This window comes from Pollachius pollachius (genome assembly GCF_949987615.1).
Source record: "Pollachius pollachius genome assembly, chromosome: 3".
Taxonomy (NCBI): Eukaryota; Metazoa; Chordata; class Actinopteri; order Gadiformes; family Gadidae; genus Pollachius; species Pollachius pollachius.
In genome coordinates, this window is record NC_136936.1 from 48,490,615 (window position 1) to 48,509,595 (window position 18,981).

An 18,981-nucleotide genomic window follows, 5' to 3' on the forward strand; every position below is an offset into this window, starting at 1 on the left:
ACACATACCTGAATGCATAAACACATGCACAAGCACACACAATCACACACACACACATACACACACACACACAAACACACGTGAATATAAAGCCATATAGAGACATAGAGACACATACGCAAACACACACAAAACCCCACATTCACTCAAACACACACGCACACACACACACACAGACACACACACACACACACACACACACACACACACGCACATAAACAGACACAAACACACACCCAAAATCAATACAAGCACACACATGTCAGAGCAAATACACACTCACATCCCCACATCACCTCTCTCGGTGTGCTCTCGTAGCCAAACATACCACTGCCTTGTCAAACGGAGACGCCGTCACGTTCTCCGTGTTCGCCGAGAGTTTGTGGAAAGAGATTGTGACCCCGGGGCGACAGGTCGGTGAACTCCTGACCCTGATCCTGTCTTCGTTCCACAGGGCAAGAAGGGTCGTCCAGGCGATGACGGCGCGCCCGGACTCAAAGGCTACAAGGTTCCTGTTTTTCATTCTCTAGTCGCACTTCTCTCAGCACTGGGCCTTGTTTTGTATTCCTCTGTTCCCGGACCCCGTGATGGGTTGTCTGCTGGACTCAAAGACGATGACAGAAACAACGAGTGTCTGACGTTGACGAGTGAACTGAATTAGTGTTGTGCTTTTAACCCAGGGCGAGGCAGGACTGAGTGGTCTGCCTGGACGAGAGGGCCCGGAGGTACGCGTTCCACCATTCATTCATTCATTCATTCATTCATTCATTTATTCATTCATTTTATTCATCCCACACAAGCCCATTGCTATCTGACCCTAACATCTCGCTCATGATGTCTCCTTACAGGGGAAACCAGGCTACAAAGGAGAGAAGGTATGTCGTGATACCTCCTCATGCTACTGAGACACTGAGATATTGTTATTAGACACATATTTACATTGTTATGAGTTCCTCTCCAGGGCGAAGGCGGTGAGTGTGGTACTCCTGGAAGCAAAGGAGATAAGGTAGGCCTTCTCTTGGAGCAGATGTTGCTATTTGCCCTCCCCTCATTGTTGTGGTGAAATAACCATGACATTGTGTTTTGTTACTGTCCTGCGTGTGTGTGTGTGTGTGTGTGTGTGCGTGTGTGTGTGTGTGACCAGGGGTCTGAGGGTCCAGATGGAATAAGGGGAACCAGAGGTCTGCAGGTGAGCATCAGAGATCTTGTTGTTGTTAATCGGTGTTAAAGTTGTGGTTGTAGTGAAGTGCTGCACACTCATTGCACACCACGTTACACTAAAAAGCCTTGTTTCCCTGCGCTCAGTCTATCTTTGGTGTGTGTGTGATGTAAACCAGGACCTAGAATCCTGTAATATGTAGCAAGTAATCTGCATCAACTTCCCTTGCACACACACTCCTGCACAGACACATGCACACACACACACACACACACACACACACACACACACACACACACACACAGACACACCTCTGCACTTACAAACACACACACAACATCATGCATTGTGTGTGTCCCAGGACCACCAGCGGCGTGTGTGTAATTCACGGTGTCCTCTTCCTCCCCAGGGGTTTCCGGGTCCCCATGGCGACGTAGGGCCGGAGGGGCTACAGGGGAAGCAGGTAAGGATGGCCGCCCCCCCCCCTCCACCTTTACACATCTCCCTTTATGGGTCTAAGCACCGGGGGTGTGAGGGTTTATCACCCGGGGAGGGGCCCCCTCGATGGTAATAGGCACCTGTGACGGGGCCCTCCCCATCATTAGCAGCGCAAGGGAAGGGAGTAGGAATTAGGAGCAGATGCAGCTTTCCCTTACGCCTCGCATCCTGCTGCCGAACACGGAGACGGGGGCGCCTGCAGCCTCGTGTAGCCCTCCCTAACGGGGGGCCGGCTAATAACACGGGGTGAACAGCAAAAGTGTGTGTCTGAGAGAGGGAGGGAGAGACTGGGGGGAGAGAGAGAGAGGAGGGGGAGGGGGGGGGGAGAGAGTGAGGAGGGGGAGAGGAGGGGGGGAGAGTGGGGGGGGGGGAGAGGAGGGGGAGAGAGTAGGGGGTGGAGAGAGAGATGGGGGAGAATGAGAGAGAAACAGAGAGGGAGAGAGGGGGCGAGAGAGAGAGAGGAGGGGGAGAGAGGGGGGGGAGAGATAGATGGGGAAGAGAGAGGGGGGGAGAGGGAGAGAGAGAGAGTAGGGGGGGAGAGAGATGGGGGCGAGAAAGAGAGGGGGAGAGTGAGAGAGAGGGGGGGAGAGTGTGTGTGTGTGCGCCTGTGTGTGTGTGTGTGAGTGTGTGTGTGTGTGTGTGTGTGTGTGTGCGTGTGTGAGTGTGAGTGTGTGTGTGTGTGTGTGTGTGTGTGTGTGTGTGTGTGTGTGCGCCTGTGTGTGCGTGTGTGTGTGTGTGTGTGTGTGTGTGTGTGTGTGCATGTGTACGCATGTGCCAAAGCTCTGTCTGTTGTATGTACACAAAGACGTACTGATGGAAAATCAAGGAGGAATAACGGAAGATGTTGTTGGCTGGTATCCAAACGCTGAGATGAACACTCCAAATGTCGTTCAGTTTAGCTTTTAGTTCTTTGGGGGGGGGGGGATGTTGCACTGTGCACACTGTTTTTAAGTGCACGGAAATTCATTGAGAAGTCAATAAAAATTTACTTACGAGTGTACATTCAAACAAAGTAAGACCTTTTCAGTTCTTTGTAGACAAAGAGGTTGATCGTCTTTATTTGGACATAAAATTTGTAGCCTCGAGCGGAATCCATTTCATTGTGTGTAGGATTAATCCTGTGTGCTCAGACCCCAGGACATTTCTAGAACCCAGGAGACAATCCAAGCCTGGACTTGTAGGAAGGGGTTCAAATTCTCTCCCGCCTTACTGATTTCAAATACTTTTTGTTGTGATGTTTAGATACAGCATGATGTGTTGTGTTAATGCATCTTTGCACATTTGTCTGTTCGATGGCAGGGTGAGCGTGGGCCCAATGGACCGCCTGGTGTTCAAGGTGAGACAGGCATCGGACTGGCAGGACCTAAGGTACTTTGTGTTTCTTTCTAAATCCTGTCCATTTCATACTCTGATCTCGTTGTATCCGGACCGTCTGTGTTCACACGCGTCACGACTGTGAATCCTGTTCTGGACTGATCTGGTTTGGGTTCTGTCTGTCCCCAGGGTGACATCGGGTACCAGGGCCGGGCCGGCCCACCCGGCCCCCCAGGGATGGGGGAACCGGGAGTGTCTGTGAGTTCGGAACACAACACACGACCAACAACCTGTCATTGTTGGTCAAATATAACAAAATAACAAACATATTGTTTTGTTATTTTGAATCACTGTACTATGGTCTTATTTTATTTTATTTACATGTTATTTACTTGTAAATCAACATGTTAATACCATGTTATAATATGGTATTAACATGTTAAAAAATTGTTTGATGTTATGATGAACCCCACGTGATCCAATGGGAGACTAGCGGTTGGTTGACAAATTGTGTGTCCCCTTACATCTGAGAAGTAAGTGGACACTATTGTCTCTCTGGTACGTTTTGGTGACACGGCCGTCTGTCTTTCCTATCAGGGCCCTCAGGGGCCACAGGGGGCACAAGGAGAGAGAGGGCCCCATGGCGAAGGACTACCTGGACCAAAGGTACAATCGCGTGTGTTAGGAGAAACGAAAAGGACCAAAAACGATTGTCTGAACAATAGACACAAGATCTGTTTCAGGTCAACTCCAGGAACACCTCTGCAGGCATTTGACACCTAAACTATTGACTTTTCACTATACGCTTTATAATATATACTAAATACTATATACTTTATACTATACACTATATATTATACACTATATACTTTACACTATATACAATGTACTTAATACAGGCCTGCAGCTCAGGTGGGAAACAGAAGGTATTCCTGCAATGTGACTGAACTCAAACATGTACATTTTGCCAATATTAGTTCTGAGCGGTTGCTGGGCAACAGCATTAACAAAGATGCAGCCCTGTCAGAAAGCTATTTCCCCATCACCAGCAGCCTCCGAGCTGGCTGTGGAACCACATCATGTACCGGCACGAGAGCATACTTCACCGATGGGGACAGATCGAAGATAATGGAATCAGACTTATGTTATGTAACCTTGCAATTGTGGAAGACAGAGGCTTCATCTGTGAAGCTCTTATCTCGAGTTCACCGTGGTGTTTTCCTACCCATTTAGGAGTGCAGTTCACTGGAAAGATATCAATCCACGATCCTTCTAGCGCGCTATGCCTTTGGAAACAATGCATCTCCCCCTTCTTCAAGCTTAAACATGCTCCTGTCATGGATAAAACAATATCTGCACACACACAACGCAGTAATCTACAAATACAGAATAAGTTCAAATAGCGTAGTTCTGTATTTGTCGTTCAGTATTTCGTGACGTTTTCCTGAGAGGATTCAAGAAATGGGAAGACATTTTTTCCAATTTCTTTCTTTTGAAGATAGGACTCGGATTCAAACCTAATAATTACATATTTGGGGTTTGAGTTGACTTTAACAACAGGAGCAGACACATCATCTAACCACAGCATTGTGGTGGAATTTCGTAAATTACAAAACTAATAAAAGCTGACATAAACATCCTCCCACAGAGTATAATTCTGCCATTTACCCCCAGGACGACATCCACACACTTTTGGATTTGATTTAAAGGCAGACAATGGAAGATTACCCCAGAGTCAAAATACCCTGAAGCAAGCATACATCTGTTAGAATCCTGGTCATTTGTGTTAAATCTTATCTCCTCGGGCTTGTAGGGAAAATCCAATGGATAAATGTATAGGACAACCGACACACTTAAACAGATAGAGTTACTTACATATTCATTAGCATTTGTCTTTGTTGTGTTTTTCACGTCATAAATATGTTGTTATTCACAACCTTGCAACTGCATGCAATTATAATGCAATTAATCACACACACACACACACACAGGCACACACCTACACACACACACACACACACACTCTCACACACACACACACGCACACTTTTCGCACACTTGCTATAGGATACTCCGTATCTTGCAACAGGCTGTTACTCGCTGCTCTGCCTGCCGTTGTAGCCGTCCGCCTCTTTGCCGTCAGAACAATGTGGCGCTGGCTCTGGACCAACGTTTAGTGGCTCCACGTGTGTGACAGACACAGACGGCTCACCGGGGGTCTGCTTTTGTTCCACAGGGGGACCGGGGCCTGGGGGGCCCTCGGGGGACCAGAGGACAGACGGGAATGGGGATCAAAGGGGAGAAGGTAGGCAGTAAACACGTCAGGTGACGAATGCGTTCCACTTAAAAAAAAAAACAACCCTGTGTGTGTCGGCCCCGCTCTGGTTCCATTAAGGAACCGAGGGGAGGCGAGCCCGGACTCGTCTGAAAACCGTGGAACCTTTAGGGCGGTACGAGGCGTTGTTGTGTTATTAAATATAAAGGGCAATGAGAACATTTCCAGAGTGATAGGGTTAGTTTCCTCACGGTGTGAGGAAACTATCAGTTTCACAAATGTCAAGTTCTGCTTGTAAAGATTGTATCTCTTTGTCAATGACTGAAAGTAGACTAACCTTCCATTAATGTACGGGACTATATGCAACGTATAGTCCTTTACGTTTAGCCTAGCTTATGAGCTAGGAGCACTTTATTTCCGCCATTCTCGCCTCATTCACCTGACTGATGTTTCGCCCTCCAGGGAGAAATCGGATCTCCTGGTTCAACGGGACCGCTCGGATTGGCAGGAGTGGGCATTCAGGGAGAGAAGGTGAGCATGATATTATCAGCTATTATCAACACACAGTTGGGTGGCTAAGGTGTCTGACCCCCAGCCAAAAGGTTCTGGGTTCGAACCCCGATGTCTGCAGTGTACCTGTCGGCCCCCTGCTCTGAGCAAGGTGCCCACCTGTCATAAAAATAGAATATAATAAAAATACGTGATGGTCATTGTACAGAATACAACTAAATCAGGAGCGCAACTCTAAAACAGAGCAGTAAATGTCAAGAGGACCTAAAAGACAAGGGGAAACAACTAAATCAACTTACGCAAACACTCATCCACAACCAACAGCAAAGGTTATATTATATTGAGTACAAATAATGTATGCAATACAATGTAATTGCACTAGAATTAATATAATGACATGCATCCCTACAAATAGCACTGTAAGTCCGGATGAACGTGTTACTAGTACTTTGTACACACACTAACGTTTAACACAGACATCAAACACAGTTATTTTACCTGCAGTAACACCACTCTCTGTTTTATTTCCAGGGTGTGGAGGGGCCCCGAGGTCCCCCAGGGGCCAGGGGCCAACAGGGAGAAGGATTACCCGGATCAAAGGTTCGTCAAAAGTGACCCAGGAAGGGTGTCTTCCAGAGAGCCTATAAGTTGGGGTTAGGGTTAGACTCTAAACAGAGCCTCTACTCTGATGCACCTGAGGGCATAGTAAATGTGCCACAGTCCCCTCTGCCTATTGGTTCAAAATGATATGGTTTCTACCGGAAAGTTCCTTAAGTCGATTCCCGTTTATTAACCCTTTCCAATGCATTCCAATAGCTACCGGTAGCGGTCGATCTCAACCTCCGCTACACCGGAGGGTGTTAGTAACACGGCCCATCACTAGAGGGCGCTGTAGAGTTCAACAGTCAGCAGCACTAGTGATGTTCTACTGTGCCAAGAAATGTATCTGTAGGAAATTACATTAACATGTAGGCCTATCTTGTTAGCAGCATATTTGTATGCTCTTATAAGGGGATAAAAATCAACAGGTTGAAAGCCTTCTCTTCACTAGCCTGCAAAGATTTAGGTATTCAAAAAGTTATATGTGTTACATTTTGATTAACAACAAAGAAAGCTGTCTTTGTAGGATTTTTCCAATCTCAACATCAATATTTTGTTTGCTGAATGTATTCTCCAGGGAGACCAAGGCTTCCCCGGAGAACAGGGATCCACAGGAGAGAGAGGTTTTGGCGAGCCCGGTGCAAAGGTGCGAGAGTTGATCTTCTCAAACAGATCGTTTTTTTGCATTGTGAATGAATTCATTCAACACCCTAACACACACGCACTGCTCCCATCAGGGAGATCCTGGCTCCGGCGGGCTGGCTGGCCTGCCTGGCCTTCCTGGAGAAGACGGGGCTCCAGGACAGAAGGTACAGCACCCCTCAGAGACAGTTCCACCGGTCCCTCCAGGAACCAGCTTATTGGCTCACAACCGATCCAAAAACCATGACGTTTTTTTAGCAAAATTCATGACGTTTTTTAAAAAAACATGTTTTTTTTTTGTTTTACAAAATTCATGACAATTTTTTACAAAATTCCTGACGATTTTTTTTTACAATATTCATCTGTCACTTTGACTACTACAATCTGTCTAACAAGTCGAGCAGACGAAAGCAGGTCTTAAATCTTGGTTCTTTGTGTCTGGACTCCATACTCTCTAGGGTGAAGCTGGTTTAGCGGGCTTAAGAGGTGCTGAGGGAGCTGCAGGAGTCGGCATTCAGGGAGAAAAGGTTTGTTTGTCAAGTGTTGACAACATATGGGCCTCTTTCACCTAATGGCGGCCATCTTGGTTCCATCTTTGTTCTAACGTTGAGCTGCGAGGGGGACCAAATTAGGAATGCCGTTCCCCCACCTTGCTGGAGTTTAGAAACAAGATGGTGGCCATTCTGTGATTGAGGCCCATGGTGTCTGTATTCGTATATAACCTGTCTGGTTAAGGTTTCAATTCAATCATGCTTTGTGTGTTTTCGTCTCCAAGGGCGACCAGGGTACGAGAGGGATCAGGGGGCTACATGGACCGCCTGGGATGAGTGGACCTTCTGGGCCGAAGGTGAACACAGAACCACTAATCAGCTAACCCAAACTAATCAGCTAACCACTTACCAATGGCTGATTTCAGGCCCATTTGTGATCAATGCATCCAATCCAATCATCATGGTGAACATGAAGAGAAAAGTTGGTTCTGTGTCTTCCAGGGAGAACCGGGAACCCCCGGGCGGCTCGGCCTTCCTGGTCCCCAGGGCCGGTCCATAGCAGGTCCCAAGGTAACGCACACACACACACACACACACACACACACACACACACACACACAAATACACACACACAGCAAGGCACACACACACAGGCAAGCACGCACGCAAGCACGCAGGCAAGCACATACACACAGGGACACACCGATGTACACATGCATGCAAGCATACAAGCATGCACACAAACACACACACACGCGTGCAAGAATGCACACACGCACACACACACGCACACACACACACACTATATATCACAATGTCACTTGGCTCAGGTCCTGACAGGTACACCCCTGGCCTGCAGTGTGAGATCTCTTGGCTAGAGTCCAGAGCGATGCATCATCCCATCGGGTTGCATATCCCAACGCATCCGAACCATAACAACCGTAACAATGTTTTCCCCTTTCTTGGACGCAACTTCCAGGGAGATCTCGGGCCCTCTGGTCCCTCGGGGCCCGTAGGAGAGACAGGACACGGGCTGCCCGGCCCTAAGGTAAGCCCTCTCCTGTCTCTCTTCCTCTGGTTTGAACCATTCCTAGCCAACACTGTGACAGAGCACCCAGAGGCGACGGTACTCACCGGTTCTGTGTTGACAGGGCGACCGCGGCCACGTAGGTCTCCCCGGCTACGGGGGTCCGAAAGGCGAAGGCTTCCCCGGCCCCATGGTGGGTACAACTCATCATCAGTGATACAGAATCGCCCAGCAGGCATGCATGTGTTTGTGTGGAACATGCGACTGAAGAAATGTGATGTCATGGCCTGATGCAATGTTCCCCAGGGTCCCCCCGGCTTGCCTGGTTTGAGCGGAGAGCAGGGGCCTGAAGGCGTAGGAATCCAAGGGCCCAAGGTTGGTACGACTTTAATGTGCTCATTTTACAACCATTTGAGCACCGCATCTGTGTGTGTGTGAGTGAGTGAGTGAGTGAGTGAGTGAGTGAGTGAGTGAGTGAGTGAGCGAGTGAGCAAGCGTGCGTGAGTATGTGTGTGTGTGTACTTTCTTGCTGTACTGTTAATACTGACGTGTCCCCTGTCCCCTAGGGAGACATTGGCTTCCGAGGACTTCCTGGTTTACCAGGGCAACAAGGAGAAGGATTGCAGGGAGCCCCGGTAAGATCCACCATCACGTTAAACACATCGATCCCCTAACCACAGTTTGGAGACACAACACTCTGTAGAGCAACACACCCGGACAGAGGAAACACCAATGGGTGTCTGAGTCTAGGTCACGGCACACTCAAACTGTCTGATCCTTTAGGGCCTCACTGGGAGACAGGGACCCCCAGGACCATCCGGACCCCCAGGGGACGGTATCCAAGGCCCAAAGGTATGTATCGCCCGCACGGATTATAGTTGACCATACCTCAAACATACACCCCCCTGTCGATCACCCTTGGAGCAGACGTGGATGTGATCCACAATCTTTACATGTACGTTAAGATGTTGCAATCGCTTTGATCGATCACCACTCAGTGTTCGCCCGTTCTGAATGACTACAGGGTGACCCCGGGTCTCAGGGGGTGACCGGGCCGAGAGGGACTACAGGGGAGGGGCATTCTGGCCCTAAGGTAGGAGGTCCTCCGTGAGTTCTGGAACCCTTTCAGTGGCCCCCGGTGAGGGCTGCTTGTTGTGACCCCGATGTTCTCCTGTGACAGGGCGACCGCGGAGCCCAGGGCGAGAGAGGGCTGAAGGGGGTGAAGGGGGAAGTGGGCGACCATGGAATCCCTGGAGAGTCTGTGAGTTAAATGTGATGATTCTTATAAATATTAATAGGATAAACACTGTAAACCCTATATATACACACAAGTTAGTAGTATGAGAGGCTCAAGCCTAAGGCTGAATTTTTCTGTGTCATTTGTAAACAATAAAGGCTTCATCTTTGTTATTATCATACTAAAATGCAGGAAATTATTTAATGTTGTTCCTTTTTTTCATCCCCTAGGGACGGCAGGGGGAGAAGGGATTGGCAGGCCTCACTGTAAGTTTGTCTCATGAACCGTTGATCAACTACAGTACAGACGAGCGACCGTAGAGCTATTTATCTGATATATCGCTCCTCCTTGTGTTCTCAGAGAGACGACATCATTAAGCTCATCAAAGAAATATGTGGTGAGGACCAAAATCCGGAGCAGCCATATTGTATTGAGATGTATGTGTGAAACCGTACGTAACCGGAAGGTCGCTGGTTCGATCCCCGGCTCCTCCTAGCTGGGCGTCGAGGTGTCTCTGAGTGAGACGCCTCACCCTGACCGCTCCCGACGAGCTGCCTGTCGCCTTGCATGGTTGACACCGCCGTCGGCGTGTGAATGTTCGCATGAATGGGTGAATGTGAGGCAATATTGTAAAGCGCTTTGAGTGGCCACTGGTTAGGAAAGCGTTGACCCTATGCGTGTGTTATCGTACACCACTGCGATCTACACTATTCATGTGTGTGTCTGTTCCTCAGGCTGTGGAGTCAAGTGCAAGGAGAGGCCAATGGAGCTGGTGTTCGTCATCGACAGCTCGGAGAGCGTCGGGCCGGAGAACTTCGAGATCATCAAGGACTTTGTGACGCGGCTGGTGGACCGCACCACGGTGGGCCGCAACGCCACGCGCATTGGCATGGTCCTCTACAGCCTTGACGTGCACCTGGAGTTCCACCTGGCGCGCCACGCCACCAAGCAGGAGGTGAAGCAGGCCATCCGCAAGATGCCCTACATGGGCGAGGGCACCTACACCGGCACGGCCATCCGCAAGGCCACCCAGGAGGCCTTCTACAGCGCCCGGAACGGCGTCCGCAAGGTGGCCATCGTCATCACCGACGGACAGACGGACAGGCGCGAGCCGGTAAAGCTGGACCTGGCGGTACGCGAGGCGCACGCCGCCAACATCGAGATGTACGCGCTGGGCATCGTCAACTCCTCGGACCCCACCCAGACCGACTTCCTCCAGGAGCTGAACCTCATCGCCTCGGACCCCGACACGGAGCACATGTACCTCATCGACGACTTCAACACTCTGCCAGGTGAGCGTCGGAACAAGGTCCGCTGAAGCATCGATCGCGGTGCTGTTACAGAATGGCGCCGTTGTCGTATCTTTGCTTTGACTCTGAAAACATCTTGACTTGTCTTCTGTCTTTTTTTCAGCACTGGAGTCTCAGCTGGTCAGCCAGTTCTGTGAAGATGAAACCGGTGCACTTGTCTACAACCGAGTGACGAACGGATATGGGAATGGGAATGGCAACGGGAACGGCAACGGGAACGGTCATTATGGTAATGGCCATAATGGTAACGGCAATAACGGCTATGGCAATAATGGTTATGGCAACAACGGGAACGTACTGAATGGATACGTTGAAGAACGCATCACACACACCCACACCAGCCACGGGAATACCGGCCATGGCAGTCGTGGAAGCACCGGCCACGGCAACAATGGGGACGGCAGGACAGAGTCTAACAACAGCGCCTTCGTCACCGATGAGGAGGAGTTGGAGAACAGGAGACTCATCCACAGCCTGGGTCCCGTCCGGAGCCGCGGAGACACCTTCGCCCTGCCTCTCAACGCCGGGCCCCTCCCGGCTAAGGTCAGTTTAAAGAAATAAAGTCAAAACCTTGCTTGAGTTATTTTTTTAATTGGGAGGTTGCCGACCCGATGTAGGGCGGCATGTGGCTCAGGGGGTAGAGCGGGTTGGCTGGTAACCAGAAGGTTTCTAGTTTGATCCCCGGCTCCTCCTAGCTGATTGTCGAGGTGGCCCTGAGCGAGACGCCTCACCCTGACGAGCTGGCTGTCGCCATGCGTGGCTGACACCGCCGTCGGTGTGTGAATGTGTGCGTGAATGTGAGACAATATTGTAAGGCACTTTGAGTGACCACTGGTTAGAAAACTGCTCTATAAATGCAGTCCATGTAACTTTTAATAAATGTTTTCTGCTCTTTTGAACGAAGGTGGAGGAGGACGACGGAGAAGATCTGGACTTGAAGACCCACATGCGTGTGATTAAAACGCTGGCCGTGGTCAACAAGAACACGTCCATGTCCCCTGTGAAGGAAAGCTCCCGTCTCATGGACACCATCCTGTCTTCTACGTCGATTGTGTCGTCACCATCGTCCTCGTCATCTTCATCTTCATTCTTCTCATCGTCATCATCTTCATTACCGTCATCATCATCATCTTCATTACCATCATCATCATCATCATCGTCATCATCAGCTTCATTACCATCGTCATCATCCTCCTCATCCATATCATCAGAGGTGACTTCATCCACTTCTGGCATCGTAACTAACTTCTCCGCCAATCAGGTCCAACCAGGGTCCATCACAACCTCAGGTAAGCAGGAAGTACAAACTCACCATGGAAATGAATACTCTAATATCTGATGAGGCCTCATCTCTCAAATTACATTTATATTTAAATGTAGGGCCTTTAACAGACGCTTTTTTCCAAAGCGACTTACAAAGTAACTAAGTACATTTGTCAGAAGAAAGAGAAACAACAATATGTCCCTGTCAGTACAGTAGGGATGTTCATAGAACTAAGTGCCAAGCACTAACAATCAATAGGTTAACCCATTCCCTGTATACAACAAAGATAGCTAGGATAAGATGCTACACAATGCTAAGTACTTTTTTTAAGTGCCAGGACGTATAACATACAATAAGTGCGTACATTAAGTGCCAGGAAGTACAATATACAAGAAGTGCGTTCATTAAGTGCCAGGAAGTCCAACATACAATAAGTGCGTACATTAAGTGCAAGGACGCACACCATAAAATAAGTGCGTACATTAAGTGCCACGACGTACAACATACAAAAAGTGTGTCCATTAAGGTAGACACATGTCACGTGACACATCTCCCCGCCGTGTTGGTTCGTTCAGTGTCTACCTCCGTCAGCGCCAGCTGCAGCCTGCCCTTGAGCCAGGGCACCTGCAGGGATTACACCATCCTGTGGTACTACGACAAGCAGGCCAACTCCTGCGCCCAGTTCTGGTACGGCGGCTGCGGAGGCAACGACAACCGGCACGCGACGGAGGTGGAGTGCAAGAAGACCTGCGTGGTCTCGTGGACAGGTACGCTACGCCGCCGTTACTTTTTTGTCTGTTTTTTACTTTGCCTTTGTTTTTTTTTTACTTATCTATGCTATTTTATTCTGTTTCTATGTGAAGCACTTTGAGTCTGCCTCGTTTATGAAAAGTGCTATATAAATAAAGTTGCCTTGCCTTAATTAGTTAATCTCTACTTCTTTGTTGTTTCCCTCAGTTGGATAAGCTAAGGAGAAGCGCGCTGTCGTCTCGAGACCGGAGATCCTTCAGGAACCAATCAGAATGAAGTGGACTTTTGATTGATGTTACTACTTACAGTAGAAAGAGTTTTTACTGGTATCACTTCAGACAATTTTGATACACAAAATAAATATTGGGTTAACCACATCTGAGTCAAATATGGTTTACCCGTTTATCAGTAGGCATACTGATGTTAGTTTTACTATGGAGGGCATTTTGTATATTGCCTCAAAAGAATCAACTTCATAAATGAGCCACTTGCTACATGGACTGAATTTATGTTTTTCTAGCAAGACTGTCGGTCTTGGTTTGATATGCGTTGTTGAAACAAATGTAACACATGCTCTGAATATTTTTGTATTTGTATAGCGTTATTTCCCCTTCTGAAAGAATTAGGGCTTATGATTGCATTTGCTTTTATTGTCTGTGATGAAAGTTGGAAGAATGTTTTACCTGCTAAAAATAATTATATTGAATGTAAATGTGTTTGTCTATGTCTAAAATGTCGGGATCTTATTTTTGTCCAATCATTATCTCACTGAATTTATACTGTTGTTAAAAGGGAAAGTTCATAATAAAAATGAAACAAATATTTGTAAAATTTCGACTTCTCATTTGGTTCCTTTTTATCCAATAGTATGTATTCGAAACTATTTAATTAATTAATATTAATGAATACAACCAACGTAACACTCATCAACTATGTGGCGAGAGACGATCCTGATTTGTAGCGTTATCCTGTCTACCTCAACGCAATTTCCGGTATTTTACTTCCTATGAGCTATGAACGCTAGTTAACATTCCCTGGACTGGAGCGAGAATAAAATAACATGAAAAAAATAAGAACAAAAAGTACAAGGATAAAAACGTTTTCGAATAACAAATTGACAATATCCAAAACATTTAACGGAACGTATTTCCCTCTATCAGAAGTCCCTACCTCGCCGCTAAACCACCAACCAATGTAACAAAGTCCCGCCCTCCGTCTCCAATGACGCTCATTAGGAGCATCCCGTACAAATCGCTTGTGGTGAGAAAAAGAGTCAATTTTACTTCCGATCAGTGGGTGGCGCTCGGTTAAATCCGTTCTTCCGGTTTGCCGTGTGTTGCCAGGGCGACGGGCGCAGTTGCAGGCTCGGCAGTGGATTATCTGCCGAGCAGGGAGTAATCCAAGGAAACTGAATTTCAGTACACGGAATCATGGCGGCGATTTTAGACGCATTGTGGGAGGACAGAGACGTCAGATTCGACATCACTACACAGTAAGACTCATTGCGATCCATGTTTGACCCATTATGCAGCGTGCAATAACACAATCAAGTGGCTAAATGAGATACCTGTATATCGTATTCATATATATTCATCCTGCAAAAACAATGCATTTGGCACCCAGGCAGATGAAAACCCGTCCCGGAGAGGTGCTGATAGACTGTCTGGACTCCATCGAGGACACCAAGGGAAACAACGGCGACAGAGGTGAAGCTAAGACCATAAATAAGACACTAAATAAGTATCTGAAAGTGTATAATCTTTAATGTTCCAGTCTGGTTCTCATCATGTTCATTCACTCTACAGGACGACTGCTGGTCACCAACCTGAGGATCATTTGGCATTCTCTGGCTCTCCCCAGAGTTAATTTGTGTGAGTAACGTTACAGCAGCTTCATGAATACGTCCGTTTAGTATATATTCATGTTAATCTAAATTAATCTTGTTGTTTTGTTTCTTTTCATAGCTGTGGGTTACAACTCCATCATTAACATCACCACACGGACGGCTAACTCTGTAAGTGAACCAGTGCTCTTAGTAGATCCTTGTCTGAAACTGTCTTATGATTATAAATAATGTTGGTAACATGACCTGTATCATAAACCGGGGCAAATTGGAAACTGTAAATGAGAAGTAAACCCAATGAGTTCAACTGTGATCTTACAATCTGAACCAAATCAATGAATAAAGTTTACGTTTTAAAACCCGCTCCTCACTGTGTCGCTCCAGAAACTGCGCGGTCAAACGGAGGCCCTCTACATCCTGACCAAGTCCAACAACACTAGATTTGAGTTCATCTTCACCAACGTGGTTCCCGGGAGTCCCAGACTGTTCACGTCAGTCATCGCTGTGCACAGGTACAACAATGATCACCCATACTTAAAGGGGTGATATTATGCCACCAGGTGTGAGCGTTACAAGCCGTTTGAAAATCAGACTTTTCCTGTGCCCTAGTGACATCACTAGTGGGCGCGTCCACCTAGATGTATGATGGATAGATCAGCAACATTTGCTACAGTCCACTGGCTAGGCTGGTGGACTGATCTATCCAGCGTACATCTAGGTGGACACGCCCACTTGTGATGTCACTAGGGCACAGGGAAAGTTGTTTGTGTGCATCATGTAGTGTGTACATACAGATGTGTAACACACCTATGTCATGTTTAGGGCCTATGAGACGTCCAAAATGTACCGGGACCTGAAGCTGCGTGGTGCCCTCATCCAGAACAAGCAGCTCCGCCTCCTCCCTCTGGAGCAGGTGTACGACAAGATCAACGGCGTCTGGAATCTGTCCAGCGACCAGGTACGTTGTTCATGAAAGGCGTGATATTACGCGACCAGGTGTGGCTGTGGTCAGCCGTTACAAGCCGTTTGAAAATCGGCCTTTCCCTGTGCCTTAGTGACATCACAAGTGGGCGTGTCCACCTAGATGTGCGCTGCATGGATCAGTCCACCGGCCTACCCTGTGGACTGTAGCAAATGTTGCTGGTCTATCCATCATACATCTAGGTGGACGCGCCCACTAGTGATGTCACTAAGGCACAGGGAAAGGTAGATTTTCAAACGGCTGATCACATTCACACCTGGTGGCATGATATCACCCCTTTAAGATCTGAGGGGAAACTGTCTTCTCTGAGCCAGGCGGGTCGTGACGCCTCTCATGGATGAGATCCAGTGGATCCTTCTGGTTGATTGAGAGGGTTTTGTCTCGTTTTTCAGGGTAATCTCGGCACGTTCTTCATCACTAACGTCCGTATCGTCTGGCACGCCAACATGAACGAGAGCTTCAACGTCAGCATTCCCTATCTGCAGATCGTACGTAATAACGTTGAGGATTTATTATCATTCATGTTGTCTTAATTATCATTATATAATCATTACAGTAATCATCAACTCTTTACACCAAACACACACAAACACACACACACACACACACACACACACATTTTTTTGTTTATGAATACTTTGCTGTTCTCTCCCCAAAGCGTTCCATCCGAATAAGAGACTCAAAGTTCGGATTGGCGCTGGTGATTGAGAGCTCCCAGCAGGTAAATATCTCCATGTGACTCATTCATCAATTCATTCCTTCTCCTTCCTACGACACTACCATGGGCTCATCTCTGAGTAACCACGTCTCCTTCACCCCAGACCGGTGGATATGTGCTGGGGTTCAAGATCGACCCGATGGACAAGCTTCAGGACGCGGTGAAGGAGATCAACTCCCTGCATAAGGTCTATTCGGCCAACCCCATCTTTGGAGTGGACTACGAAATGGAGGAGAAGGTGGGACAACACTAATACAGCACTAATGCACACAGTATCATCCCAATACAGGGTTTGGTGTCAGTTCAGTGTGTGTTGCCTGGCGGGTCTCTCTCTCTCTCTCTCTCTCCCTCCCTCTCTCTGTCTCTCTCCCTCTCTCTCCCTCTCTCCCTCTCTCTGTCTCTCTCTCTATCTCTCTCTCTATCTCTCTCCCTCTCTGTCACTCCCTGCCTCCCTTTCCCTCCCTCCCTTCCTCTGATATTGACGGTGTTGTCTGGTTCCCTCCCCAACATGGCCTCCAGCCCCAGCCCTTGGAGGAGATGACCGTGGATCAGCTCCCCGACGACGTGGAGATAGAGCCTGACGAGCAGACGGACGCCTTCACCGTGAGTGAACATCTATCCCCACATCCATCCCCACAACCACATCTATCCCCACAAATATCACCACAATATATCCCCACAGTCTATCCCCACGTATATCCCCACTACAACCAAATCTATCCCCACATCTATCACCACTACCACATCTATCACCACTACCACCCCATATATCCCCCTCATCCTCCCTGGAGAGTAACGCTCTCACAAACACCAGGTGGCTCGTAGGCCTGGTGGGGATGTTGTTGTGGCTCCACCCACATTTCCACAATACATTTATAGGATAGGATGTCATTCCCTCTCTCTCTCCCACCCCCACCCCCCCCTCCACACACCCACACAAACACACACACACACACACACACACACACACACACACACACGCACACACTATGCATGCATTAGTAACGACTAACGATATTGCTGACGACCATTCTATGTTGATGAATCCTACTAGCTTCTTGTTATTCTAAGTGGAAAAGCCGCAAGTATGGTACCACTGCCATGGGCATTCACTCATGAGGTCATCGTCCACTTACTGTCTGTTATGTATGGACGGCTGTTCCCTAGTGCATACTGCATACACAGTAACATACCACCAATCAATGATATTCCTGATCCTAAGCTATGTTTTCCCCCTCTTCTGTTTGTAGGCCTACTTTGCTGATGGAAACAAGGTAAATGTCAAGCATTATTCACACATTAAGGGATCCGCTAAAAGTTCCTATTAACACTGTGTGTATGGGTGTTTCCCCAAGGCTACTCTAACCCGTTGTGTGTTTGTTACCTTTCCAAAGCAACTGGACCGGGAGCCTGTATTCTCTGAGGAGCTAGGGCTGGCCATCGAGAAGCTGAAGGAGGGATTCACGCTCCAAGGACTGTGGGAGGTCATGGGAAGTTGAATGAGTTTCGAACAACACCAGTTAAATATGTATCTTCTGTAAGTATGTGTATAAGGGCGTTAGGAGGGTATGAGGCTGTATTTATTTTTTAGGGGAAAATACTATTTGTAAAGTTTTTAAAGCTGCTAGTTTTGTATTGTAGGCCTGTAAGAGTTAATTAATCTGGTGGTTGTTTATTAGGGGTCTAACTTAAAAAAAGTGAATATTTCTTACTTTGGATTCCTTATTTATAACAAAATAAACAAATTGCAAAAGGAAACATAGAAATGTGTTGTTTTTTTACCATGCAAATAACACATTTCAACATCAAAATCGTTCAATCTATCAATCTATTTGCAGCTGTATTGCTGTGTCACTGATGAAGACTCCTAATTATCAATAAAAATGTATTATTATAAAACATTTGGAGGCAGTAGCCAATCCAAGGGCTGATATGGAAATACGAAAGCGCCATTTGTATAATAGAAACCAAATTAAACTCTAACCCCATAGTCATATACCTTCACGATAGATTGATTATCCGTCATATTTACGGGTAAACATGTTCCTTCATTTGACACTGGTCATTTTATTTCTCTGGAAACACTGATCACAGTCTAAATACAAAACCACAACAGGAGCCCAAGTATTTTACAAACAGCCGAGGACAGGTGGTGATCTGTCAGGCTTGTCAGCTGTTCGCTGTCTACCACTTCTCACACTTTAATGTAGTGTGTGACTCGGCTGTCCCGAGACCTGACTCCATCCATCACCCGTGCCTGAGCCGGTATTCAGTCGTGTCTGTGACTCACCAACTGGACCGCTCCACATTCACGTCCACAGAACACGGCGCGGTCAAATACCAAACACAAACTGTGAAGTG

General features: G+C 47.5%; 2 protein-coding genes across 2 annotated transcripts in view; both read left to right on the plus strand.

The window, feature by feature from the left end:
* Positions 1-13,810, plus strand: part of col28a2a (collagen, type XXVIII, alpha 2a) — a 19,145-nt gene extending 5,335 nt beyond the window's left edge. Inside the window, exons 6-36 of the mRNA XM_079733442.1 lie at positions 455-508; positions 681-725; positions 849-875; positions 962-1,006; positions 1,145-1,189; positions 1,569-1,622; positions 2,957-3,025; positions 3,161-3,229; positions 3,569-3,637; positions 5,208-5,276; positions 5,709-5,777; positions 6,288-6,356; positions 6,934-7,002; positions 7,094-7,165; positions 7,457-7,525; positions 7,774-7,845; positions 7,991-8,059; positions 8,469-8,537; positions 8,641-8,709; positions 8,823-8,891; positions 9,083-9,151; positions 9,300-9,368; positions 9,541-9,609; positions 9,697-9,777; positions 9,984-10,019; positions 10,114-10,150; positions 10,488-11,045; positions 11,167-11,606; positions 11,968-12,352; positions 12,903-13,094; positions 13,285-13,810. Of these exons, the coding sequence (XP_079589568.1) occupies positions 455-508; positions 681-725; positions 849-875; positions 962-1,006; positions 1,145-1,189; positions 1,569-1,622; positions 2,957-3,025; positions 3,161-3,229; positions 3,569-3,637; positions 5,208-5,276; positions 5,709-5,777; positions 6,288-6,356; positions 6,934-7,002; positions 7,094-7,165; positions 7,457-7,525; positions 7,774-7,845; positions 7,991-8,059; positions 8,469-8,537; positions 8,641-8,709; positions 8,823-8,891; positions 9,083-9,151; positions 9,300-9,368; positions 9,541-9,609; positions 9,697-9,777; positions 9,984-10,019; positions 10,114-10,150; positions 10,488-11,045; positions 11,167-11,606; positions 11,968-12,352; positions 12,903-13,094; positions 13,285-13,292 (3,186 nt within the window). The 3' untranslated portion in view covers positions 13,293-13,810. The remainder of the gene's footprint in view (positions 1-454; positions 509-680; positions 726-848; positions 876-961; positions 1,007-1,144; positions 1,190-1,568; positions 1,623-2,956; positions 3,026-3,160; positions 3,230-3,568; positions 3,638-5,207; positions 5,277-5,708; positions 5,778-6,287; positions 6,357-6,933; positions 7,003-7,093; positions 7,166-7,456; positions 7,526-7,773; positions 7,846-7,990; positions 8,060-8,468; positions 8,538-8,640; positions 8,710-8,822; positions 8,892-9,082; positions 9,152-9,299; positions 9,369-9,540; positions 9,610-9,696; positions 9,778-9,983; positions 10,020-10,113; positions 10,151-10,487; positions 11,046-11,166; positions 11,607-11,967; positions 12,353-12,902; positions 13,095-13,284) is intronic.
* Positions 13,811-14,355: 545 nt separating this feature from the next.
* Positions 14,356-18,293, plus strand: bbs5 (Bardet-Biedl syndrome 5). The gene is made up of 12 exons (XM_079733303.1): positions 14,356-14,569; positions 14,701-14,783; positions 14,883-14,948; positions 15,042-15,091; positions 15,305-15,432; positions 15,743-15,878; positions 16,295-16,390; positions 16,561-16,623; positions 16,724-16,858; positions 17,140-17,223; positions 17,871-17,894; positions 18,015-18,293. Exons 1-12 carry the CDS (start codon positions 14,508-14,510, stop codon positions 18,117-18,119), a joined length of 1,032 nt encoding a protein of 343 aa, XP_079589429.1. The 5' UTR covers positions 14,356-14,507; the 3' UTR covers positions 18,120-18,293.
* Positions 18,294-18,981: the final 688 nt, after the last annotated feature.